Source organism: Podarcis tiliguerta (assembly GCF_965153285.1).
Source record: "Podarcis tiliguerta genome assembly, chromosome: 8".
Lineage (NCBI taxonomy): Eukaryota > Metazoa > Chordata > Lepidosauria > Squamata > Lacertidae > Podarcis > Podarcis tiliguerta.
Window position 1 is genome coordinate 31,182,970 of NC_139541.1, and position 26,329 is coordinate 31,209,298.

General features: G+C 45.4%; 2 protein-coding genes across 10 annotated transcripts in view; one reads left to right on the plus strand and one right to left on the minus strand.

Annotated features, from left to right (window-relative positions):
• Positions 1–12,274, minus strand: part of LOC310682711 (ATP-binding cassette sub-family C member 12-like) — a 60,602-nt gene extending 48,328 nt beyond the window's left edge. For 2 of the 8 annotated variants that reach the window (XR_014514115.1, XM_083451821.1), the window contains exons 1-8: positions 12,072–12,272; positions 9,623–9,789; positions 7,856–8,011; positions 5,419–5,566; positions 4,982–5,215; positions 3,871–4,044; positions 1,911–2,058; positions 922–1,070 (exon numbers count right to left, since the gene is read on the minus strand). Coding sequence is in view for 3 of the 8 variants with exons in the window: in XM_083451821.1 (XP_083307947.1) it covers positions 922–1,070; positions 1,911–2,058; positions 3,871–4,044; positions 4,982–5,215; positions 5,419–5,566; positions 7,856–8,011; positions 9,623–9,648 (1,035 nt within the window). In the remaining 5 variants the exon portion in view is untranslated. Of the gene's footprint in view, positions 1–921; positions 1,071–1,910; positions 2,059–3,870; positions 4,045–4,981; positions 5,216–5,418; positions 5,567–7,855; positions 8,012–9,622; positions 9,831–12,071 lie in introns of those variants that run through there. The other 6 variants (XR_014514116.1, XR_014514117.1, XR_014514118.1 and 3 more) reach the window with 4 other exon arrangements.
• An 8,550-nt stretch (positions 12,275–20,824) lies between these two features.
• LONP2 (lon peptidase 2, peroxisomal) overlaps positions 20,825–26,329 on the plus strand; it is a 49,979-nt gene continuing 44,474 nt past the window's right edge. Inside the window, exon 1 of one of the 2 annotated variants that reach the window (XM_083451866.1) lies at positions 20,825–20,942. In XM_083451866.1, the coding sequence (XP_083307992.1) occupies positions 20,926–20,942 (17 nt within the window). In that variant the 5' untranslated portion in view covers positions 20,825–20,925. Of the gene's footprint in view, positions 20,943–25,505; positions 25,842–26,329 lie in introns of those variants that run through there. The other variant, XM_083451865.1, reaches the window with a different exon arrangement.

Sequence of the window (26,329 nt, forward strand, 5' to 3'; positions counted from 1 at the left end):
ACCGTTTGGTCCATCTAGCTTTGTCTACACTGAGCAGCAGTGGCTTGCCAGTATTTCAGACAGAGGAAGTTCCCAGCACAACCTGGAGATGCCAGGGATTGGATCTGAGACATTCTGTATATGCTGTAAGCTGCCCAGAATAGCTGCAGAAATCCAGCCAGATGGGCATGGTATTCTTAATAATAATAATAATAATTATTCTGCATACAAACCAGGTGCTTACCACTGATCTATGGCCCTTCTCAATTTGCTGTGGAAGGAGGTAAACCAGGAATCCAGCTCATCAGCACAGGTATGCAGACAAAAGGACCAACTCCAAATACTGATTTTGACCTATAAAGCCTTGCATAACACAGGGCCCCAATACCCCAAGGTTTCCAAGGGCTGCCTTTCCAGGTATGAACTTACCCAGGACCCTACAATCAGCATCTGAGGTCCTTCTCTGTGTGCCCCCCTCTAAGAGGTTTCCAGCTAACCTCTTAGAATGTTGGGGGGGGGGTATTTTTTAAAAAAGGCATTTGATCAAGTGGACTAGTGGAGGAGGGATGGGGTGATCTTTCTCATCTCTACCCCCCATGCTTGTTTTGTGTGCAGGTTGTGGATGAAGAGACTTTCCTTCTTCCACAGCTAGCATGGAAACAAAGCAGGCTGGTAGACAAGGGATGGAGTGGTCTATTCTTCTTCCACTGGCCTTCTTACTCTCACCTCCAAGGAATGCAATGCACTCACCATCACAGAATGCCTGGTCATCCATGGTGAACTACATGGTGAACAGGTGAGTAACCACATACAAAGCTGGAATAATGTTAGTTTGACCCTAAGTTTTAGGGTGCCAGAAAAGTAATTCCAACAACATCAGGATCAAAATATGAAACTGACAAAATGATCATTGACAAAATGGAAATTGGGGCTAAGCCTTACAACAGAGGCTGTTAGCTCTTGCTTCAGAAGAATGTGGAAGGTGAATGTCAAGACAATCGCCGTGGTGGACACAATTGGAGTTAGGGCAGAATTCACGCTCTGTACATATCCGGCTTTTTCCAGGATTATCCTTTCCTTTTTTCTGGTGCCTGGGGAGGGCAAAATACATATATCAAGCTGTTATGATTTTAGCAAATGATAAACCACAGAACCTTCTAGGCTAGGAATGCCAATACCCTAGATGAGCTACTGCACTGCAAGCAAATGACAAGACCCCACTGATTTTGGAGGTAGTGGTAACCCTTCCGCTAACAGAGCTGGGTTGAATGGGGAGGTTTAAACCCTTTTCCAAGCCTAGGTGCCCTCATGGGGAAGCAGATCACTCCTTCCCCAGTCACCAGACTGAAAATCATATTTTGAAAAGTATTTATCTGTATTTATTTTATCAAAAACATATAATTTGATAACATAAGAAATACAGTAGAGAGCACAACTGAACAAAAAGCAAACCTACAGAAAAGGTACAAATTCAGGTTGCCGCATTCACAATCCCTGGGAAGAATAATTATTGGGATTGGAGGCTTCTGCCCTGTCCTTTTTAAAGCTTTGTTCTGTCTTTAGGTATCAGGATGTTCTCCTTGGGGATTCTATATTCTCCCTTGAAGCTGAAGAGCTACTAAGAATTCCAAATAGTGGGATATTTCACTGTGGGGCATCTGAACATTGGCTGTCGTCATTTGTATATAATGCCCCTCCCATGTGGACCTGCATGGATCAGATGAGGAGGGCTGTGTGCTTGTACATGCCACATGTCAGGTGTGCAGAGGCGACACCCACTTTTGGCCACACCACCTATTCTAGACAATGGAATGCAATTTTGCAAATTATAATCTTGGATGACCACTGAAACAAAGACAATTGCAGGTAACGATCCACTTAAGGAACTGAGTGGAAATGCAAAAGAACTCTTCCCCCGCCGTGCCCCATACCTTTGATGGTATTCGCAAAAGATTTCTCCCAAGCATACATTTTAATCAGTTTGATGCATGTTAAAATCTCAGACATTACTCGCACACGCTTATCCGTCTTCAGAATGGCGGCTCTTCGGAATACAGATGTTATCTTGGCTATGAGCATCTACAGCAAATAGGCAAAATGCGAAGAGAGCAACAATATAAGAGACAAATACTAACGGGCCTGTTTTTATGTTTTTGTTTTTAAAAGCCCTTTCAGTGTTGGGGAAGGTCCAAGTAGCTCAGTGGTAGAGCACACGCTTTGCACTGAGAAAGTGCCTCTCCCCCTACTCATGGAAGTAGCCTGGTTGCACCCCTAAAGGGCAGTGGGATTACGTGGCAGGGGGCGCTGGGGGTTTAAATTACTGTCAGACTTTGGAAAGCTAGTATTCCTGGATCAAGTTCATCAATTTTGTTGAATCGATTAAACTAAATACAGTGGTACCTCGGGTTACGGATGCTTCAGATTATGCATTTTCGGGTTGCGCACTACGCCGAACCCAAAAGTACCAGAACGGGTTACTTCTGGGTTTCGGCAATCACCCTTTGCGCATGTGCAGAAGCACCAAATTGTGACCCACACGTGCGCAGATGCGGCACTGTGGGTTGTGAATGCTGCGGGTTGCGAACGTGCCTCCCTCACAGATCATGTTCACAACCCGAGGCTCCACTGTGGTTTTAACTGGATTTTGAAAAAATTGATTGTTACTCTTATGAACTTTATGGTGCCATGATCTTTCTTAGTGTGCCATGCAAACCACTATTCTGAATAATGCTTTTCGTAGGGCTGAGTAGGGCGCACAGAGGAATGGGTTTATGGAACCAAGGGGACTGTGGACTGAAAAAAATAAATTCAGGAACCTCTGGCTTAGAGGACACACCAGTCAGAAAGTTCTTGTTTAACTTCCTGACCCTCAACAAGAACATGACAGAGGCAGGAAATGCCTAACTTCACCCGGGTACATATAAGTCCCGTGTCATCCAGTGAATAGACTATGGGCCCTTCCAGACAAGATGCGTTCAGGATTATTTGGGCTCATGATGGTATGGGGACCATTACACACGATTTTGCTTTCAGCCCTTTTTGCACCTGAAAAAGTTTTGAGAAGGACATACCGCTTCATATCCACTCCTGTAGCTTCCTGCTGAAATCCTGTGAAGATTCACACTACTAATGTTCCAGGTTGTGCTGTACAAATGTTGTACTATAGCACAAGGGTGACACGGCGGCAGTAACGCAATAATATTGGGGAAGCATCGCAGAACAACTAATAAAGGGGAGTGGTGTGTGGACGCCCAGGGATAAATCTACCACTATTTTTGCCTCAGGGGCCGTATTGACATGCTAGGCATTTAAAGCACCACTTTAAATGGCTGTGACTTATCCTAAAGGATTCTGGGAGCTGTCGTTTGTTAAGGGTGCTGAGAGTTGTTAGGAGACCCCTCTACTCCCCTCCCAGAGCTGCTGTTCCCAGAGTGGTTTAACTATGCATCCTCTTCTCAGGGAACTCTGGGAAATGGTAGCTCTGAGAGGGGAAGAGAGGGGTTCTCCTAAAAACTCTCAGCACCTGTAACAAACTTCAGCTCCCAGGATTCTTTGGAGGAAGTTATGACTGTTTAAAGCAGGACCAGAGTGCTTTAAATGTATGGTGTGAATGAGGCCAATGACAAGTTGCAGAATATACCCACCAAAAATGCCCACCCATCTAGAGGTTCTCTAGGGACCTTTTTTCTAAAACAGTTATTGACATAAACTTACTTCGCCAAACCTTTATTAGGCATTGCAAATGTAGGCCATCATAAAGCACTCATATATAAAATTTTCAGATATATACAGATAAAGAGCCATGTAAAAAAATATGTAATAATGAGGATTTTCACTGGAGTTTCTTCCCACTAAATAGTGCCATGATTATGTAGGCAATGACTGTCTTACCTGTACAGGTATGAATATAATATAAAGAACCAGCCCTAGGAGTGCCGTGGGACCAAGGATGATGCAGGAATAGATTGTGCCGATGGTCATCAGCAGAGGTACAGCAAGCGGCAGGGGACAAACTAAAGCAGCATCAAATATTCGATAGCCGTCATTGCTTAGCAAATTGATCATCTGAAAGATACAAAGGAACCAAGAGTGATGCTGTGACCAACTAGTCAGAAGGAAGAATGAGGGAGAAATTCAGTTTGGTTCACATTTAAGGACGAACCTACTAAATCTGTACTTTCTTAAACAATGTGTGAGCCATCCTTGAAGTTTCCACTTTTCTGAATTTTGCAATGCAGTTCTCCTGTACGTGTAATGTGTAACAAAATGCATATACTAGAGTGACGTGTACAGACATCTCACATTAATAAAAATAAAAATATACAAAAAATACATTATCTTGAGGAAATGGCTTGCAAAAATGTGTGCTATTAGTTTAAACTGCTTACATCTGTTAAGATAAATTTGCACTAATATGTCAAATTTTCACGAGGGTGTTAAAAAAATTAGAAGAGTGTTGTGGAAATGCAGACTGGAAAAATGAGAAACTCAGAGAGTCAAAGTCGACAGGTTTGTCTGTCTCTAGTCAGAAGTGATCTTGTAATCAAAGGTTTTCAATTCATTGCCAAGGCATGTATAACACACGAATCGGCTGATGTGTAACCACCTGGTTTATAATGCCAGCCTCCTGTTCTGGATCTTCCTGAAGGCCTACCTAGTCCAGCATTCTGCTGCCCAGCAGAACTAAACAGAAGTCTGCAAGTAGCACAGGAGGGCAATGGCCCTCTCCTACTGTTTCCCCCCATCAATTGCTGACTCTAGACCTGGAGGAAGCATCTGGCCATCATGACTTGCAGTCATTCATAGGCTTATCCAGTGACAGGGGCGCCAACTTGGGCCCCAGGTTATACTGTATTGGCCCGAATATAAGCTGCATCCCTCATTGTAACCTACCTCATGGGGTTGTTGTGAGGATTTAAAAAATGGGAGGAAGATAACCATGTGCACCACCTTCAGCTCCTTGGAGGAAAGGTGAGCTACAGAAAAAATAAAGCCAACTTACTTCGCTGACAGAGATGCGTGCCAAAGTCTTAAATGACAGCAGCTTCTCAAATGTCAGGGTCGACACGGCAACTTTTAATCGGATAGCAGTGCGGTAGTTGATGGCCCAGGCCATTGACCAGAAGAAGACTTTGGAAAACTCTGTGATGAAAAGGGCTATGCAGAGGCCAATCCCATGGATGACATCCCAGGAGTTGTCTTCACTGTGCGCCAGGATGTTGTGGATGATCACTGTCTGCAAAAGAGTTTCTCGGTTACTTTTCAGGGTGGGGAGACAATCTGCCAAATGGAAGGTATGCTGGCCGAGGATGATGGGAGAAGCAGTTCAAACACATCTGGAGAGAGCCAGGTTGGCGAATGCCACCTGACAATCCCCCCACCCACCTTCGAAAGACACATTTCAAGCGTGTTTATAAATTGTATTTCCATGCTACTCACCGGGCCCAAAGCACCAATAATAACTGAAATGATGTTAGCCGATATGTCTACCAGAATCCGGGTCCTTTGAAATTTAAACACCACTCTGCGTAAGGAAGCTTTATTGGGACCGACTTTGGCCAGCTCTTCTTCCCAAAGGTGTTGCAATCTGTCAAAGGCAACAGCAGCACTGCACATTTCCTCCACTCACAAGCTGGTTGGAAGAGACCCACTTCTTATGGCTAGCTACAAAGTCAGTGCTGAACAGATGACCTTTGCAATTCTATGGGAGTAATTCCTTGCAACAAGCCACTCCTAGTCTTCAGTTGGCAACCAACACCACTGGGCAGCTGCTGGGGCCCCAGAGGGCCAGAGCCATCAGATCCAGACACCCTACCCTGGGCGCCTGGCTTCCTGGCTGGCTCTCAGACCTCACCCTGGTTTCCTCTGGGCAGTGGCGTAGCAAGGTCAGGTGGTACCCAGCACAGAATTTTTTTGTCACCCCCCCCATTGAAATTCCCCCTCCCTCCCTCCACCCCTCATCAAAGAAAGCTTTCTCCCCCTTCCTCCCTTGGGTGGTGTCACCAGTTACCTTAATTTAGATAAGCATCGCTCTAACAGCCATAGATTGACCTTAATGAAATTTATCTTAATCCTTATTGAAAGCTCTAACTGTGCTAGTTGTCATCATTACATACTGTGGTCAAATAGTTCCACAAGTTAAAATGATTTATAGATGGTACCTTACAACAAGTAAAGCAGCAAAGATGTATAGTCAGAATCAGGTACATGTTGGAAATGTAAAGAAACAAAAGGTACATTTTATCATATGCAGTGGACTTGTAGAATAGCTAAGGGATTTGGGGAGATGATACATAATGAGATGGGAAAAATATATATTTAAGAGCAGGGGGGGTGATTGCGGCATGGCAGCGTGATCCTCCCGGTGGGGTGCCAATTGTGGTGGCACGATCCTTCCAGCGGAGGGCCTATCGCAGTGCTGCGGCACGATCCGCCCAGGGGGGATTTTGTCACCCCCCCTCTGGGATGACACCCGGGTTGCGCCACCCCTACCACCCCCTGCTTCCTACGCCCCTGTTTCTGGGGTCATAGGAGCAAAGGGGACAGTGAGCCAGGGAGGAAGTTCAGGATTGAGTGATGCTACTTGGGAGGAGGAGGGAGGCATATGTAGGCACCTGCCTAGATCAGGGCCTCGCTGGTAGTTCAGCCGGGATGGCACCTCCAGCTCAAATATAAGCTCTCATTTTGACCTGTATCAACGCTGAAGCAAATACTCCACTAAGAATTCTATCTAATATCCAGTGTCAAGACAAAAGATGCCATGCTGATGGCCAACGTGGATGGAGGACAGAGCTATCAATACTATGGTATGTATTCATTCATTAATATTGGATTAATATACCACCCATCTTCAAAAGATCTCACTGTGGTTCACAAGATAAATAGGGATGGTAGAACACAAGGCTATGGCTACTTTCCTTGTTGGCACATGATGCTCTTCCTTCCAATGATATGTGAAGCAGCAGGAAGACCGTACCTCTGAGCAGATGCAGAGGCCTTTCAGCTTGGCTACTAGCTAAGAGGTCTTCCCTTCAGAGGCGTCATGCCCTCTAGATGCCACTTTTCTGGGAATCGCAAGTGGGAAGAGCACCATGGCGCTCAGGTTCCTACTTCTAAGCTTCCCACAGGCACCTGGCTGGCCACTGTGAGAACAGGATGCTGGAGCAACTGGGTCTTTGGGGCCTGGTGCAGCAGCTGGACCCTTCTGGTATTCCTGTGTTAAGCCTTCCTGAACTAAAGAATGAGGAACAGGCCTTACTGGGGTGCCTGTGTTTGGGTGCTCACAGATGCCAGGTCATGGCGCCAGCCCTGCTCATAAGGTGACTCTGCACGAAAAAATTGGAGGGAGACTGGATGAAATCAGGATCATAACATTGCATGCACAACAAAAAATCGGGGGAGGGGGGAGGGAAGGACAACGGCCTCCCATCCTGTTCCCCTGAACTTTACATGAGTGGAGCAGCAAGAAGCTGCAAATAGTGTTATTTCCTAGCTAAGAACTGCCTGTTACACTCAAGTTCTCGAGAGCAGAGATGGGCGTGAGAACATGCAAATGATCGTTCCCTGCATACAGAAAAAGCTCTTACATATACAGTGGTACCTCTGGTTGCGAATGGGATTTGTTCCGGAGGCCCGTTTGCAACATGAAAAGAGCGTAACCCACAGCAGCGCATCTGCGCACGCATGGGTTGCGATTCGGCGCTTCTGCACATGCGCGTGGCGTCATTTTGCGCTTCTGTGCATGCGCGAGCAGCGAAAGCCGGAAGTAACCCTTTCCAATACTTCCAGGTTGCCACGGGACGTAACCTGAAAGAACGTAACACGAAGCAAACGTAACGTGGGGTATGACTGTGCTGGTGTGTCAAAACCCTGCTACCTTTTGGTGTTTGGTTCTGAGCTATCAAGGGGAGACAGAGGAGGCAAGGAGTCCATGCTGAGTTTGTGCTTGAATCCTCGGAGCATGAGGTACGAGAGCCAAGAAAATGTCGCAAATGAGAGCAGCCCCGCATTGTCTATTGGATTCACAGCTGACCTGCCCGGGAGAGGGGAGAGAGTAAAATAAAACGAAAAGCTATTGCATTGCTAGCAAGCTGCCTTCTGCTGCATCAGGCAGTTTGTCCATCCAAACTCAAAAACTCTCATGGGTTTGCTCCTAACATCTAACTGAGTGGTTCGCAAATAGTCTAGGGTCACAGCCCCTTGGTTCAATAAACTTATCCCCAGTGCCCTCTACCCTATGAAAAACATCATTCAGAACAGTAACAATTAATTGCACATTTATTCAAAATCCATTTAAAACTATTCAGTTTAATTAATTTGACAAAGTTGGTGAAGTTGATCTAGTGATACCAGAAACTGTATGAAATATATATATGTATATATTTAAACACATTCTTAACTAATGAAAACACAAAGGTAAAGGAAATTTGAAGCACAAACTATTTATATATAGCTACTTACCAAATATGTACAAACCTTCACCTGACACAGATGTGCCGTAACTAATTCATAAGGAAATCAATAGCTATTACCAATAATTGGCTAAATACAAATAAATATAGACAAAAGGAAGTAGCTCTGAAAGCGATAAGATTAGGTAAAGTTTCTGCTTTTTAATGTGGGAAGTCACACTGCAACTGAAGGTCCCCAAAAGAACTGGGTGTAATAGTGTACACTTCTTAGTTGCTATCCTTTTGTTGCTTACGTAGATCATTCCTCTGTTAATATGTACATATACTCTTCTGTCCTGTATGTTTCTCCCTGTATTTCTATTTGCAAAAATGCTTGTTAGCGCAGACCCAGATCATGAAAAACCAGGGGTGGAGAAGGTGTGGCCCTCCAGATATTGTTGGACTACAATTCCCATCATCCTTGACCATTGGCTGAGGCTGATGGGAGTTGGAGCGCAAGAGACATATTGAGGGTCATCATCTCTGCTGCAAATGGCTTTTTTATGCATACCCCTGTGTTATTTATAATTCATTTATTTCTTGACTTTGGCAGAACTCAGAATAGTATATCTAGAGTGCCAAGCACTGACCAGATCTGGACCTGCTGGCTTCAGGAAGTTTCTGGTTTTATCATAGAAAGGAGGGGTATAAACATCAATGAAATAAAATAGGGCTTCTTTTGTTCAATATCATGGTAACATTGCATTAAACAGAGAGAGTCATAAACAGAATCCTTTTGAAAGGTCTGTCTCTCATCAATCTGTGTTAAGGAGACGCCTTAACATTTCAATGGATGGAGTATTTTTATAGCCCAGCAATTCACAAAAGAAATTCACCTTTCAAAATAAATAAATAAATAAATAAGGTGCACAGTTTTATGCCGACCCACAAGTTTGAGGTTTATTTATTTATTTATTTCTGCTGGCCTTTTTCCAGCGAAGAACGAGAGGGTGCAAATGCTATTCAAAGCAATCTTTGTTAAGCTGTTTGCATTCCAGTTATGGGAAGGGATGTAGCTCAGTGGTAGTGCATCTGCCTTGCTTGCAGAAGACGCCCCCCCCTCGCCCTGGTTCAATCCCCAGCATCTCCAGGTAAGGCCTGAAATCCTGGAGAGCTGCTGCCGGCCTGTGTTGAAGCTTGAAGGATTCAATGGTCCGACTCATTAGGCAGCTTCCTAATGCCACACAACTTGCCTTGCTTTCAGGCGGATGGGGATCATGGTTTCCAAACTTGGAGAATATTTCTGGTGGAAGGACTTTTTGGCAGTGACTGTGTTGAACCCGGGACTCAAGCAAGAATCCGACACATACACCTTGCCCGCTTGCAGATCCCATGGTTCATCGCTTACGGTCAGATTTCTCTTTGAAGTAAAAAGAGACGGAGAGAGAGAGAGAGGCTATTACTTTAACGACGAGAAAGAAAAAAGGGAGTGGAACAGGCTGCTTCTGAAGTAGTGGACCATCTATCATTAGGAGGTGACTAAGGTCGATGGCCATAAAGAAGGTTGATCGCTGAAGAATTGATGCTTTTGAATTATGGTGCTGGAGGAGACTCTTGAGAGTCCCATGGACTGCAAGAAGATCAAACCTATCCATTCTTAAGGAAATCAGCCCTGAGTGCTCACTGGAAGGACAGATCCTGAAGCTGAGACTCCAATACTTTGGCCACCTCATGAGAAGAGAAGACTCCCTGGAAAAGACCCTGTTGTTGGGAAAGATTGAGGGCACAAGGAGAAGGGGACGACAGAGGACGAGATGGTTGGACAGTGTTCTCGAAGCCACTAACATGAATTTGACAAAACTGTGGGAGGCAGTGGAAGACAGGAGTGCCTGGTGTGCTCTGGTCCATGGGGTCACAAAGAGTCGGACACGACTAAACAACAACAAGGTCAATGGCCATCTATCAGGGATGATGTATGTAACACTGGGTTTCCTGTGCCTTCAGGGATCATACCACATGGCCTTCCAACTTTAGCTTTTATTTTTTGAAAACTTAGTTGACTTTCCTATCATTGGAGCAAGAGAGGTCTCTGTTTGCCGTTGCTGTGGGGCAAGATACCCACAACTATCAATTCCGAGAGCCCATCTACAAGAAACCATTTTCATTTGGGTGGCAGAAAGAGTTGGTTAGGTCTTGAGCAAGTAAGGATACCAAACTGACAGGGCACCATTTATTGGCTCTGTTCGGCTACGATCCTTTCTTCCCAAAGAGTATGGAAGTCAGATGGGGGATTGCCCAGGCGTTGACAGACTAGCTGGGGCCACAAGGCTCTCACTGTTGCTTATCTGGAAAGGGAGTGACAAAGGGAGTAACAAAGGGAGTGAGAAAACTGTGGGAGGTCAACATAGCAAAAACATAGTGGTCACCAGGAGCACCAGACTGGCTCAGCTCTTGCATTTGCACAGCACCATCCTCTCTATCGCCTCGCTTGCCCTCTACCAGGAGGAAACAGTTACCCACCTGTTGGGAAGCCAGCATAGCAGCTCCATCCTAACCAGCTCACTGCTTCTGCTCCTTGGGATAGTATAATTAGAATCATAGCATCATAGAGTTGGAAGGGACCCAAAGTGTCATCTAATCCAGGCTTCCTCAACCACAGCCCTCCAGATGTTTTTGGCCTACAACTGCCATGAACCCTAGCTAGGACCAGTGGTCAGGGATGATGGGAATTGTAGTCTCAAAACATCTGGAGGGCCAAGGTTGAGGAAGCCTGATCTAATCCAACTCCCGGAAATGCAGGAATCGCACCTAAAGAATCCCTGGCAGGTGGCCACCCAGTCCCTAATTACAAACTTTCAAGGAGAGAGAGTCCACCACATTCCGAGGGAATCCATTCCACGGGTGAACAGCTCTTACCACCAGAGAGTTCTTCTGAATGTTTAGCTGGAATCTCCTTTCTTGCCATTTGAATCTGTTAGCTCAGGTCCCCCCGCAATGGAGCAGCAGAAAACAAGCATGCTCCATCTTTCGTGTGACAGCCATTTCAGATAGTTGAATCCTGGGCTGAAGGACCATCCATGGTCGCCTGTGTGGTGGCCCTTCAGATGTCATTCTCACAAAGGGGTGGAGCTTAGGAGAGGTGGACTGGAGGTAGTGCATAGCTGAAGTGTGGAACTCGCTCTGACAGCAGGCAGTGACCTATTCATGGAGGAGAGGGCTATCCATGGCTACCAGCCATGATGGCCATTGCTCTGCCTCCATGTTTGGAGGCAGTATTCTTCTGAATACCAGTTGCTGAAAACCACTGGAGGGGAGAGGGCTCTTGTGCTCAGGTCCAGCTTGTGGGTTCCCCACAGCCACCCGGTTGGCCACTGTGAGAACAGGATGCTGGACTAGATGGGCCATTGCCTGATCCAGCAGGCTTTTCTTAGGTTCCCAGCAGTCAAACCTCCCCAGTCAATTCTCCCCTGCAAATACCTCCCATCCCTGAACTGATTTTTCCTCCTGGTGGGCTCCGTGTGTCCATTCAGGAGAAGCTGTATAAAGGTAATACAATTACTTGGAGGGACTTGAAATAGAAAACTATTGGGCAGGCTACTCTCTGCTTAAGCCACCCTCCTGCAAATGTTTCACAAAGCGGGGAACCCCATTTTCCACCCTTGTAATCTCTAGCTTTGCCCTTGGATATGGTGGGTTCAGCACTTATCTGTTTTCTTGCCCTGCCATCTTCTCTTCAAGGTGACTTTTCTTGGTGCTCTAATATGGCTTCCCCTCCGTCCCTCTTCTCACTTGCTTGCCATGTTAGTTCGCTTCCATCTGGAAGGAAGCTTTTGTCTCAGTCATTCTGCTCAGACCAGCTCCTCCCTTTCCAACTGCCCTGCTCAACGGTCACTCTGAACCTGCACGGAACATTCCGACATCCATGCAAAGTTCCTTCCGCAGTGCTGATTCCTGTTAAAGAAATACCAACCCAAACATTCTGTCTGGGGGGTGGGGTAGATGAAAAGTCAGAAATGTCTACTGAGATGCGCTGTGTTAGTCTAACATAAGAACCACTGGCTGGATCAGGCCAAGAGCCCATCTAGTCCAGCATCCTGCTGTCACAGTGGCCAACCAAGTGCTTGGGGAAACCCACAAGCAAAACCTGAGCCCTCTCCCCTCCTGTGGTTTTCAGCAACGGATATTCAGAATCATTGTTGCCTCTCACCAGAGAGGCAGAGCATCGTCATCATGGTTAGCAGCCATCTATAACCCTCCCCTCTGTGAATTTGACTAACCCTCTTTTAGCCTTTTCAACACTGGCTCTGGCCTGGTGGAACGCTCTGTCTCATGAGACCAGGGCCCTGCAGGATCTGATTACTTTCCTGTAAGACAGAGTTGTTCAGCCTGGCTTTTGGCTTGGAATTAACTTAACCCCCTCCCCCTCTTTCTTTTTTCCTTTTTCCTTCTGTGATGGAACTCCTACTTGGGGACTTCCCTGGCTTTTTTTCTGGCCCACATAGGACCAGTCTGGATAGTTAGCCTTGGTGAAGACTTGACGTTTTCATCCCCAAAAAAGTTTTTGAGTTTCTGCTGAAATGAGGCTGTGTTTTAATGTTGTATTTTAATCTTTTTTTTAAAGTTGTATTTCAATCAATTGTTTTATATCTGGTGTTAGCTGCCCTGAGCCCAATCTTGGCTGGGGAGGGTGGTGTATAAATAAAATGTATTATTATTATTATTATTATTATTATTATTATTATTATTATTATATTATGTTTAAAGCCATCCCAGTTTGTGGCCATCACTGACTCCTGTGGGAGGGAGTTCTGCCTCCAATGTTTGCAAGATTTTAAAGTGAGTTGTCCTTGTTCTGTTTCCAGTTAGAACCCTTGTTTCTACAGGAGAAAGGAAAGGCATTTATTCTGGGACACGGCTGGCATGAGAGGCAAAAGCTGCTTCCTGAAACCCCTGATATATTAGCACATATATAAATTACAAGGAGTTATATGCAAGGGAAAGATGGGTTGCCAGTAGGGGTGGCTGTATCTAATGATTTCAGTACTTTCAGCTTCTCGTCTTTCCAATTCTCATCTTTCACTTCTCCACATTTCCACATCACCTTACTTTTTTTAAAAAAAAAGTCATCGTGAAAATTCATCAGCAATTTTCGAGCAAGTGTCTGTGTGCAATTTTGCCCAATGCATACATTTTGCAAAGCATACTTGCCCTACTATAACACATGCTTTGTTATTTCCACCAAAACATACGCATTCTTGTACACTTCTTACCCTAGGAAATGCATTTTAGCACATGCTATTTGGCTGGAGAACTGCACAGCAAAATTCAGAGAAGTGCAAATTCTGAAGGACAGCTGCATTTCAGTTCATGCATTGCTTCGGAAAGTGGTAATTAAGCAAGTTTCCCTTTCTATGCAAAATGAGCCCAGTTCCACCCCCCACTCTACTCCCTGTCCCTAGTTTTGGGCTTTTATCCTACATGGAGCCTAAGTTAATATGTGTGAGGAATGGAAAATCTCAGCAGCTACAACCTCTTGCTTCTAACTTAAATATTGTTTCCTGCTCCCTCTAGTGGCCAACGTTTCCAGAAGCTTCTGCTACTGACTATACAGTGGTACCTTGGGTTAAGTACTTAATTCGTTCCGGAGGTCCGTTCTTAACCTGAAACTGTTCTTAAACTGAAGCATCACTTTAGCTAATGGGACCTCCTGCTGCCGCTGTGCCGCCGGAGCACAATTTCTGTTCTCATCCTGAAGCAAAGTTCTTAACCTGAAGCACTATTTCTGGGTTAGCGGAGTCTGTAACTTGAAGTGTATGTAACCTGAAGCGTATGTAACTCGAGGTACCACTGTACTTTCCTTTGAGTAAAAGAGTCCCGAAAACCTGCCCCAGTTCCTGGATGATGGAAGTTCTGGGGCACTGCATGTTTTTAGGACAATGACCATTGTTTAACCCACAAAGCCATGGAGCCAGGGCATAACATTTTGGGGGACTTAGAAGGTGGCCACAAACACAGCTGCAGGTAACCTGGAATTAAGGATGTCAACATCAGCAATGGCCCCAAGCAGCTGCCTGGGGGATGACAGGCACTGAAGCCCCATATCCTAGAGGCTTAAGGCGTCTTTCTAACATTTGCTTATTTACAAATATGCAGGCAGAACATGAGATGAGGCAAAAGGGTGATTATCCAAAGCAGGACATCCTCCCCAGGGAGCAAGTTGTGGAGCCCTGGAGGCTGCACCTTCAGTTCTGGCTAACTCCAACTGAAAGCATTCAGCTTTTTCTCTCTCTGACTTTTTGGACAGCTGTGTTTGGGCTCCTCCAGCTGAGCTGTTTATGGAGCATCCATCTTGATTTGCTGGAACAAAGCAAATGCAGAGTTTAGACTATTCCCAGCCTTTATTGAGCATTTTTTTCTGTTTGGTTTATGGAGGAGAGGTTATACAACAGTGCAGGGTTTTGTTTTGTTTTTTGCATCTTCCTATTAATCATTTGTTCATCTCATGCTTTTTGGAGCATTTGCTCAGCACTCCTCTAACCTCAGAAAGTCAGGTTTTCTCCCAAGTGGATTTATTGTACTAGTGATGCTTTAATCCACTTTAATTGCGTAAATTTCTGGCACGAATCCCTTTAACAATATAGTGAGAGTCTGGGGCACCCAGCCTGGGGGCACACATTTGCTTACTTCTTTCAGGTGAAGGGGTGTCATATTATCTGAGATCAGTTGATCATCTCATGAGAAAGAGAGGGAGGAGGGAGAGATTCCTAGCTATTAGGAGTCATTCTGTGACCCATAAACTCCCTTTAATAGAACATTAACAGACCTTTCCAAACTTAACAAATAATCTGACTAGCAAAGCAATAGCTGCCCTAACAATAATTTTACTCACATAGGTCAAACCAGTGACCCCCGTTCTTATCTTCATCAGCCTTGTTATTGCTGGATTCTGAAACACATGTACAAATTTTCCTGGACATTGTCTTATGAAATCAGAGCTCTGGGTTCTGCAGAGGGAGAAAATTAAATATAAACATTATTTGCAAACACTTTACAAAAGATCAGAAATGCATATTCATCTGTATCAATTGATGGAACTGCCCAGGGAAAATGGTGAGGTTTGCACTCAAACAGCAAATTCCAGGGAGAATAAAATCAATGGAGTTGATTCCCTGCCATGGAATGGTTTGCATCTGTTTAATCTTTGCATCTAAAATAAAAACTTCAGGTTAGCGCAATTAATAACACCCCTCAGTCAGACGGTTTTGCTGATGCTTCAACACAACCAAGAATCCACAATTCAGAAAAGAAATTATCATCAATGGACACTCTCTCCCTGTCGATCTCTCAATTCTCCTGGTAGAGAAAACATCACTGTCTAGATTTCTATTTTGTCTTTTTTTTTTTTTTTTGTCAGGTTCATAAACCGATATTCCTAGCATGTACCTATTGTGGAATGATCATCCTTCAGCCAACAAATATGCAGGCAGGATAAGGAGGAAATCTATAAAGCTGTGGAGACTGATTTTGAAAGGGTAGAGCGGGGGGGGGGGATGTCTTTCTGTTGCATGGTGTTAGCTGCAAAGAGCATTTTGAGGTTTTATTCTTGCCAGTTGATGAGTATCCGCAGCTGCCAGCAGGTCTTGGCACAAATTCCATGCCCAGAGCTTAAACAACCAACTGGCACTAATTCCCAATCCATCTGAAGAGGAATGAACAGAGATTCTTTCAAGCCAGGGCACAAAAACTGATTAAGGAATCATGGATGGCTCAACTACACAATATAGGTAATGGTTGCTGCTGCTCTTGTTACTGAAAAGGAGCTGAATTGGTTTAGAGTAACCACTGAACTGGGCAAATCGAGAAAGAGAAGCTGGTATGAGTAGGCTGCCTCAGTGGCGTAGCGTGGGGGGTGCAGGGGGGGCTGGCCGCACCGGGTGCAACATCTGGCGAGGGGCGCACTCGCAGCTCTCTGAGTGCTAAAATCCACAGGTTAGGGGGCACAAATTACTTGCCTTGCCCCGGGTGCTGACAACCCACGCTATGCCACTGGGCTGCCTGCTCCTAGCCCATTTGTAGCAAAAAAAAGAAGTGTAATTTTGTCAGTCCATAATCATTCTCACTCATCTTTAATGTGCTGCTTTTCATTCTAGATTGATTCTGAATCTTGCCATTCACAAGAGTGGGTGTGGTTGCTTGATATGCGTTTGAAACTCCTCCCTTCTATTAGGTTATTCATACATTTTCCTCCTTGCACATGCTCCAGCTGATTGAAGAAGCTTGACTGACTGAACCCAAAGAGCGCTCGCCAATGGTTCCGTGTCATCCTGGGGGAAAGTGGGTACTGCAGGGTTCTGTCCCGGGCCTGATGGTGTTTTTGAACATTTTTATAAATGACTTGGGTGTAGGAATTAGGGGGGGGGGGCTCACCAAATGTGCAGATGACACCACACTGGGAAGCGCTGCTAATACTTCAGAAGATAGAATAAGAATTCAAGATGACCTTAACAGACTGGAGAACTGGGCCAAAGCTAACAAAATGAGTTTTATTAGGGACAAATTAGGCAGGAATAATCAGATGCAGGAATATGGGATGGAGGGCAGCAGTACATATGCAAGGATCTAGGTGTCTTAGTAGACCCCTAGCTTAACAGAAGGTAACTGTGTGATGCAGCAGCAGCAGCAGCAGAGCAAAAGACAAAACAAAACAAAAATTAATGCTATCCTAGGCTGCATCGACAGAAGTATGGTGTCCAGATCAAAGGAAGCAATAGCACCACTCTATTCTACCTTGGCCAGACTTTCCCAAGAGTCCTGTGTCTAGTTCTGGGCACCACAGTTTAAGAAGAATATTGACAAGTTGGAATGTATGCAAAAAGGGTGACCAAGATGATAAAGGGTTTGGAAACCAAGCATAGCTGTCAACTTTTCCCTTTTCTTGCGAGGAATCCTATTCAGAATAAGGGAATTTCCCTTAAAAAAAAAAGGGAAATGTTGACAGCTATGAAACCAAGCCTTATGAGGAACGGTTAAGGGCAATCTAGATATGTTTAGCCTGGAGAAGAGGAGACTGAGAAGAGGTATGATAGCCATCTTCAACTATCTAAAGTGCTGCCATATGGAAGATGGAACAAGTTTGTTTTCTTCTGCTCCAGAGGGTAGGACCCGAGTGAAATGAGAAATGAGATTTCAACTAAGTATCAGGAAGAACTTTATTTCTGGTGAGAGCTGTTTGACAGTAGAATGGACTTCCTCAGAAGGTGTTGGACTCACCTTCACTGGAGATTTTTAAACAGAGGTTAGATGGCCATGTCAGGGATCCTTCAGTTGTGATTGGACTAGATGACCCTTAGGGGTCCCTTCCAACTCTACAATTCTATGATTCTGTTTAGAAGATTTACAGCCCACCATTCAACATTTGTACCAAGTGGGGTGTACAATGTAAAATAAATTACAAAGCCAAATTCATACATAACCATCAACAAGACGCTAGAATGAGCTTGTCGAAAATAGATAGGAATAAACACAGATGGAGGCTGCTAAAATCAGCAGGGGTAGGCTAAACAGTCAGCCACTTAAGGACACCTAAAACGCCTGCGCAAAACAGATAAGCTGTAACTTGGCGCTGAGATGATGACAGCATCAGTGCTTTTCATACTTGTAAGGGAAAGGCATTCTACCAGATAGAACAGTTGCCTGATCTACTGGTTGTTGCATCTAGGATCAGAGAAAGCAGCCTTATTCTGAGTCAGGCCACTGGCCCGTCTGACCTCCATACTGTCAACACCCAGGCCACATGATCTGCACTATACATTTAAAGTGGCTTCTCCCAAAGAATCTGGGTAAATGGAGAATGTTTAGGGTGCTGACAGTGGTTGGGAAGCTCCTGTTCCCTGCACAGAGCTACCATTCTCACAGTGGTTTAACAATCAACCCTTCTTCCCAAGGAACTCATCCAAATGCTAAGAAGAGAAGCTGAGGCAATGATCCTTTAAGACAAGAGAGATGATTCAAGTGTGAGCCCATTTTCTGAACCCTTCTATCCCAGCTTGATCACTAAGATCATTTGCAGGAGCATCACTGGTCATTCCCCGAGTTCGCGAGGCTCACTTGATGACAAAATAAGCCAAATCCTTAGCGTCATTGGACCAGTTCGGTGGAACCCTCTGCCAATAAAGATACAGCAGGTGCCTTCTGTTTCTGTTTTGAAATGCCTGCTGAAAACTTTTCTATTCTGCCAGGCCTTTGCAGACAATTAAGAATACATCCTCCCAGAATGGTAAATTGATGTCTGTTTTTAACTTTTTAAACATTCTTTTTTACTGCATATACAGTATTTATGTTTGTGACAGCTTCTTACGTTCCTATGCAAACTCTTCTTATGTTCCTATGTAAACAGATTTCTTCTTGTTGTTGTTCGGCTGGGGAGGGCAGGATATAAATAAAATTTATTATTATTATTATTATTATTATTATTATTATTCTGATTATTTGCAGATTCCTTCATAGGATCTCTTAATTAACTATAAGAGTGAAGGTTCTGAAAGGGGGTTCAGCACGGGGTTCTAACATCCTTGCAAAGAGCATCTCTGAACCTCCGTGCTTAATTCTGACATCCTCACTTCTTGACAAATCTTTCTAAATCGACTGAAACTCCCACATTTTGGAAGTGGAACAACAAATTATGCAAAGGGGATGCAAATTTGGCTAAATTGCACACTTTATTCTGACTGACAAGAAGCAAATCTTTTTGGCACAGGGTGCAGAGCGTGCCGATTAGCAAATGAGTGTGAAATTAGTGTTATTAGTCATTCTTCGCTTTCTTCATATTGATTTGGGAAATTACATACTTTGTCTTTTTCACTTTGGTCATTAACATGGAGGATATTTATTTAAAATGTCTGCAAGACAATTAGCAAAAAAAAAAAAAAAAAAAAAAAAAAGAGAAAGAAAGCAAAAATAAACCCCACGCTGCTGTGAATAATAATAAAAAAAGGTGTCGGTTTTGTGGACGTGTTTTGCAGCAAAAACTGCCTGATAGAGAGAAGCAGCAAAACCTCAGAGCAAAAGGGCATTGTTAACTGAGTGTTAGAACAGGACAAGCGTAATTGAACAAAAATGTTCACATGAAGTTAGCAGCTGTTCCCAGGGACTGGCTGTTGTAAACAATGGACAAGATCCACCTTGCATGGAAAGTGTCATTAAACAGGACTCCTCCAGATGGGTAGGATTTTATATATTAGAGAGCCAGTGTGATACAGTGGTTAAAGTGTTGGACCATGGCCTGGGAGACCAGGGTTCAAATCCCCAATTGGCCATGAAGCTCACTGAGTGACCTGGGAATAGTAACTGCTTCTCAGAGAGGCACTCATTCACTATGACTTAGTAATAATTTGTTGTTGTTGTTATTTATTACTTTTATCCCGCCCATCTGGCTGGGTTTCCCCAGCCACTCTGGGCGGCTCCCAACAGATTAAACAGAATAAAACTTCAAACATTAAAAACTTTCCTAAACAGGGCTGCCTTCAGATGTCTTCTAAAAGTCAGGTAGTTGTTTATTTCCTTGACATCTGATGGGAGGGTGTTCCACAGGGCAGGAGCCACCACTGAGAAGGCCCTCTGCCTGGTTCCCTGTAGCTTTGCTTCTCATAGTGAGGAAACTGCCAGAAGGCCCTCGGTGCTGGATCTCAGTGTCCAGGCTGAACGATGGGGGTGGAGACGCTCCTTCAGGCATACTGGGCCGAGACCGTTTAGGGCTTTAAAGGTCAGCACCAACATTTTGATTTGTGCTAGGAAATGTACTAGGAGCCAATGTAGGTCTTTTCAGGACTGGTGTTATATGGTCTTAGGAAAAGTGGAGCAGAAAAACAGCCCCACCTGGAACATTTGCGGTATAAGAAGCTACAGGATTTCAACACTGCTTGGAAGTGGATCACAGGGTTGTCAGACCTTGCAGGAGAAACCTGGAGAGGGCTTGTATCTTCAGGTGAGCAAGAATGCCTTCCCTACCCAGGCTCACTAAGCTCGTGAGAACAAATCATCTCCTCACTTCAGCTGGCCTGGGAACATTTCTTTTAGCTACACACCTGGAGGGCTGCAATTCCTCCTCCCTTAGTCTATATAAGGGAATGTCAGTAGCTCTTCAGGCCTTCAGACAACAGTCTTTCATTGCCCTACTTGGAAATGTCAGGGGTTGAGCATGGGACCCTGTAGAAGCAAAGCATTTCCTCTGCCACTAAGCAATGGCCCTTTGTAAGCATTCATAAACAAATGTTTTCAATACAAGCAGCGTAATGAGAGGTGCTGAGGAATAATCTGAAAGTGTGTGTTTCTTTGAAGCATACTCAGTACTCAGAATTACTTCAATCTTAGACGAGTTTAGAATTACAGAGAAGAGCACATTATTTCCTAACTTACTTTCCTATAGCGCTTTCAGATAATTATTATTTCTAGAGAAAGTAATTCAAAGGACTAAGACAGAACTAATGAGGCACTCCAGATCTGAACAACTGAAAACAAGAATCTACTTGTGTTGGCTACACATCAAAGGTATTCCCAAATGAAAACACTCATTTGGTAAGCATTTCCAGAATCAATAATTCACTCTTGCAGGTTTCGGGCTCCAAAATAACAAGAATTTTTTGATGATATGGGTGTGGGTGAGGAAGTCCTAGAATTAAGTGGTTACCCAACTTGCTAAAATAAAATAGAAGACACCTCTTACCTACAGTGTCATGTGAGATCCAGCTAACTTCCTTCTCCCGTTCAGTCAAAGAATGAAGTTCTTTTAACAACTATTCCATGTCCAAAAGTTTTAATAGTTGCCAGTGTAATTAGTCCAAAGGTTCGTTTTGATTGCAGATGCACGATTCTCAGTCATGCATGAGGGCTCTCCAGATCAAGACCTTGAGATCCCTTCATCCCCTTAAGAATTGCATGGCAAGGCTGTTGCCCTAGGTGACATAGCACAGCTAGGAATAATTAATTTCCCCAAGATTTCTCAGACTTCTGATAGCTGAGACGGTTGGTTCATGTCTGCATTTATTTGTTTCTGGATTAAAATGGGAGTTCTGGTTGAAGGAAATGGGTAACCTTGGAGAAGGCAAAGGGGTTGAAAATGTTACCCCTTAAGAAGAGCCCTGGTGGATCAGATCAAAAGCCTACGTAGTCCGGCATCCATTTCCCATGGTAATCAATCAGATGTAACAAACAGAAATAAAGAAAAAAATAGAGAGGGGAATCCTAAATTGGAACACCCTACCCTTCAGTAAGAATGAGCATGCTCAATGAACACAGAATGCTGTTGGACAGGGAACAGAAATCCAGGCAAGGTGTGTGTTATGGAATGGAGTATCCTGGGAAAGGGCAGAGCTGTAGCTATGGTGGGACTATCCCAGGGTTTTTGCCCCAGGTGAAGCCTCAAGGGGGCACCATTGAGGTTCCCAGCCTGTGTGTGCATGGAAATGCACATGGGGTGGGGTGCCAAACTGGGTCTTTGACCTGTGTGAAATAATGCCAAGTTTCTCCCATGGAAATGGCTATCTGGAGTCCTGAATACTCAATGGGGACCTCATTCTATCAAATACAGTAGCAAAGCAACGACTGACTTTTTGAGATTTGTTGGATCAGAACTAAAGAGTAATCCATTGACTGCTGCTTTTCCTCATAAGTCAGATTGGGGGAAACTGCGGGTTCTCTGATTCCAGAGCTTTTTTAAGTAGTGCAGCTGTGAGAGAACACTGTGGAACCAGTATCGTTGTAAGTAGGAGTTGATTCACATTTCCTAGATCTCAGGGGATCCTTAAATAACACACTCTAGTTAGACCGGTAACTCAGTGGTTTGATTCCTGACACCTTCAGAGCCGAGGTTGTCTTCTTCTTGAATCCCTGGAGAGCTGCTGTGGGTCAGTGTTGTCTATACTGAGCTAGATGGACCAATAATCTGATTTTGGCCCCATCAGTACGGTACATTTAAAGCACTATCATACCACTTTAAAGAGCCATAGCTTCCCCCAAAGAATCCTGGAAGTTTCCTAAGGATGCTGAGATTTGCTAGGATGCCCCTATTCTTCTCACAGAACTACAATTCCCAATGTTCACTGGGAAGAGGGATTGAATCACTGAGAACTGCAGCTCTGTGAGAATACTAATGCATAGTATGGATGGGCCACAGGTATCAGGATGCTTCCTATGTATTCCTTTACCTGCAAATCACCTGTAACTTGTGTTTACTGCAGTTCACATACATCAGAATTGGAGAAACTTTTTTCAGCCCAAGGGCCACATTTCCTTCAGGGCAGCCTTTCAGGGGCCACATGTTAGTACCGTATTTTTCGTCCCATAGGACGCTCCGTCCCATAGGACGCACCTAGTTTTTTGGGGGGGAAATAAAGGAAAAAATTTTTTCCTTTATTTTCCCCCCAAAAGCAGGTCCGGGAAACCGAACCAGGTCGAGGAACAGCGGGGTGGCGGCGCTGCGCCTCCCTGCTGTCCCCCGAGCTTGTGGGGCTGGCCAATGTCTGCCCGGCGTGAGGGGCGCCCTGAAGCAGAGCGCCCCTCGCGCCAGGCGGCAGGCTGCTATCCGCAGCGTGGGGAGCGCTGCGGGGAACTCCTGGAGGGCTCACCACGCTGCGGGTGTCTGCCTGGCGTGAGGGGCGCCCTGAAGCAGAGCGCCCCTCACGCCAGGCAGCAGGCTGCTATCCGCAGCGTGGGGAGCGCTGCGGGGAACTCCTGGAGGGCTCCCGACGCTGCGGATGTCTGCCTGGCGCGAAGGGCGCTCTGCTTCAGGGCGCCCCTCGCGCCAGGCGGCAGGCTGCTATCCGCAGCGTGGGGAGCCTTGCGGGGAACTCCTGCAGGGTTCCCCACGCTGCGGGTGTCTGCCTGGCGTGAGGGGCGCCCTGAAGCAGAGCGCCCCTCGCGCCAGGCAGCAGGCTGCTATCCGCAGCGTGGGGAGCGCTGCGGGGACCTCCCGCAGGGCTGCCTAGGGTGCGGACGTGTTCCCGAAGCGCCGGGCGCTCTGCTTTCAGGGCTCCCGACGCTCCGGGAAGCAGGCTGCTATCCGCAGCCTAGACATCCCTGCGGGACCTCCCGCAGGGTTGCCTAGGCTGCGGATGTCTTCCTGAAGCCTGGAGAGCGAGAGGGGTCGGTGCGCACCGACCCCTCTCGCTCTCCACGCTTCAGCGAAAGCCTGCCTTCGCCCCATAGGACGCACCCAGATTTCCCCTTCATTTTTGGAGGGGAAAAAGTGCGTCCTATAGGGCGAAAAATACGGTTTTGGTGGAGCCAGAAGCAAAAGTGGGCAAGGCAATGGGTGCAAGTGGTACCTTTGTATAGTAGGCTAATTTCTAAACACCCTCCCCCCCTCTATTCAGCATCCAGACAAGCAAAAGGCACCATCAAGATACAAGGGCACATTCTAGACAATAAAAAATAAATAAATCCCTTTGGGTGGGAAAAACAGCTGAGGTGTATAGTCTGGGGACAGTTCCAAGGACTACTTGGAAAGATCTGTCCCCCAGACCTGAGGTTCCCCATCCCAGGAATAACAAATATGTTAGTCTTTAAGGTGCCACAAAACTCTTCATTTTTTAAATTGTTTTTTATTTAAAGATTTTTTCATAGGTAACAAAAGTACATTCAGCATCTGTTTTCAAGTCATAGGGTCATTCATATTGGTCAGTTACAGTCATTTTGAGACATTCTTGTCATAGGCAATGTGGGGTTGAGGGCGGAGAGAAGTTTTTGCTGCAATTGAGAAACAAGGTTACCCCTCCAGACTATAAACTGATGCAATTTTCAGGTGCTGAATGGCATTAGTTGATTGCATCACTTCACACCACAAGCACAGCAACGAGCAGAGCTGTGATAAAATCTCCCAAAGCTTGCAACATTTCATAATTACTGTCCTTATTCAAAAAGTGAACAGAGGAGGCTGAGAGGCTTTTCACAACAAGTGATGCTACAAAGCTTTTTTGATTCACAAGCACCTATTAATCTGGGATGTGCCACTTTGCTGTCATTAATGCAAGAGAGATAAACCGACTAAATGACTTGCCAAACATAATTTCACACATTTCAGAATGTAGATGATCGGGGGGTGGGGGGTGGGATGGCAATTTTCCAGTGGCATAGCAGCTTCAATGCAGCCCTTAAGACTCAAGGATTTCAGCTAGCTCTAAATGCACCTGTGCATAATTTATTTTGTTTTCAACCACTGCTTTATTTTCTATATATATTTTAAATATTTGATGGGGTTTTAAGCAAAGGAAATGTTTTATTCATTAAATATATATATATATATATATAAAGGCTGCTGTAAAAGATGTAGTCACAAAATATAGTTTATTTACAACAACAAATTCCAGAAATTGAATTTTGTGTGCTGTCCTGACATCTTGTGGATGTAGTAGACACAGCAACAGGGTGGATGACAACCAAAGTATTCAAAGGGGAACAAATATTTCTAGTTTTCAGCTGCAGAATAAGTTGCCTGAAATAAGCCCCTTCCAACATATAAATGGAGAAAACAAGACAAATTTCCCAGGCAGAAATAATGTCCAGGTAGGAAATACTATAACTGAGTTTATGTGATGAATATTTCTATGTTGTTCTGGACTGGCTCAATACATTTTAGTGCTAGTTTTCCTATGCAGGCCTCTTGACAGCTGCCCTGTGATAAAGGCAAGGAATATTTGTCTTCATTGATCTAGCCTTCTTCTGGCAGATTCCTAGAAAATCAATCTTAGCTGCAAAGTTTCTAGTTAATACACATGGAGGTTTGAGTTTTTACTATTACTTAAATGCAACCACACTGGTGAGATTAAGCATTCTCTTAACAGTGCCATCCTATGCAAGTTTACTCAGATGCGAGTCTCAAACGTTTATTGTCTCCTAAGTGTGTTCAGGATTGCAAGACAAAACAATTAATAAAAAGTACTTTAAAAGAAAGCATTGTAGACCAAAGTTTGGTTTTTTTTAAGGAAACTTTCACATTATGTATCCAGTGCCAGGTGGTTCTATTAAGCTGAATATTTTTCTCGCCACTTAATCGTTTTTAATTCGCTTCCTTTGATGAACTAGTTCTCAGAGCGCGGGGGACAAACGGCGCAGCGCTCCCTGCAGCCTGCAGGGGGCAGCGGCGTGCGCGCTTGGCCCTCGCCGGCCGCCGTAGCGCGGCCTGCAAAACGCTTGACGCGGCCTTTGCCCCCGCCGAGCCGAGCGCTTCGCCATGGCGTCGTCCCAGTCGTCGGGCGGCAGCGCTATCCAGATCCCGAGCCGGCTGCCGCTGCTGCTGACTCCGGAGGCCGTGCTGCTGCCGGGCTCCACCATGCGCGCCAGCGTAGACTCGCCGCGGAACATGCAGCTGGTGCGGAGCCGGCTGCTGAAGGGCACGTCGCTCAAGAGCACCATCATCGGCGTCATCCCCGACACCAGCGACCCGCCCAGCGACCTCGACGCGCTGCCCCCGCTACACAGGTCGGAGCCCCGCCCACCCTTCCCGTCAACACGGCAACCGCCGGGAGCCTCTTACCCCCCCCACCCTCTGTCGCCATGGCTGCCTTCCCCTCCTATCGCGGTGCGCCCCCCGTTGTTGCCATGGTAGCTGCCCACTCTCCCAGGGCCACGCCCCCTGTCGCCATGGGAACTGTTTCTCACTGCCTGTTAGGGGCCTGGTCTTCGTCGCCATGGCAACCGCGCCCTCTTTCTTCCGACGGCCCTCCCCTTCTTTGCCACAGCTATTTCTCCCTCATGTGGCTGGGGAAACCCAGCCATATGGGCGGGGTATAAGTAAATAATAATAATAATAATAATAATAATAATAATAATAATAATTATTAATAGTTGTTGTTATTGTTGAGTCGTCTGTTCCTGCACTTGCCTTGTTAGCTGCCCACCCTGAGCCACCATAGGAGCATAGGAAGCTGCCTTGGACAGAGTCAGGCCTATCTGTCCCCATCTAACTC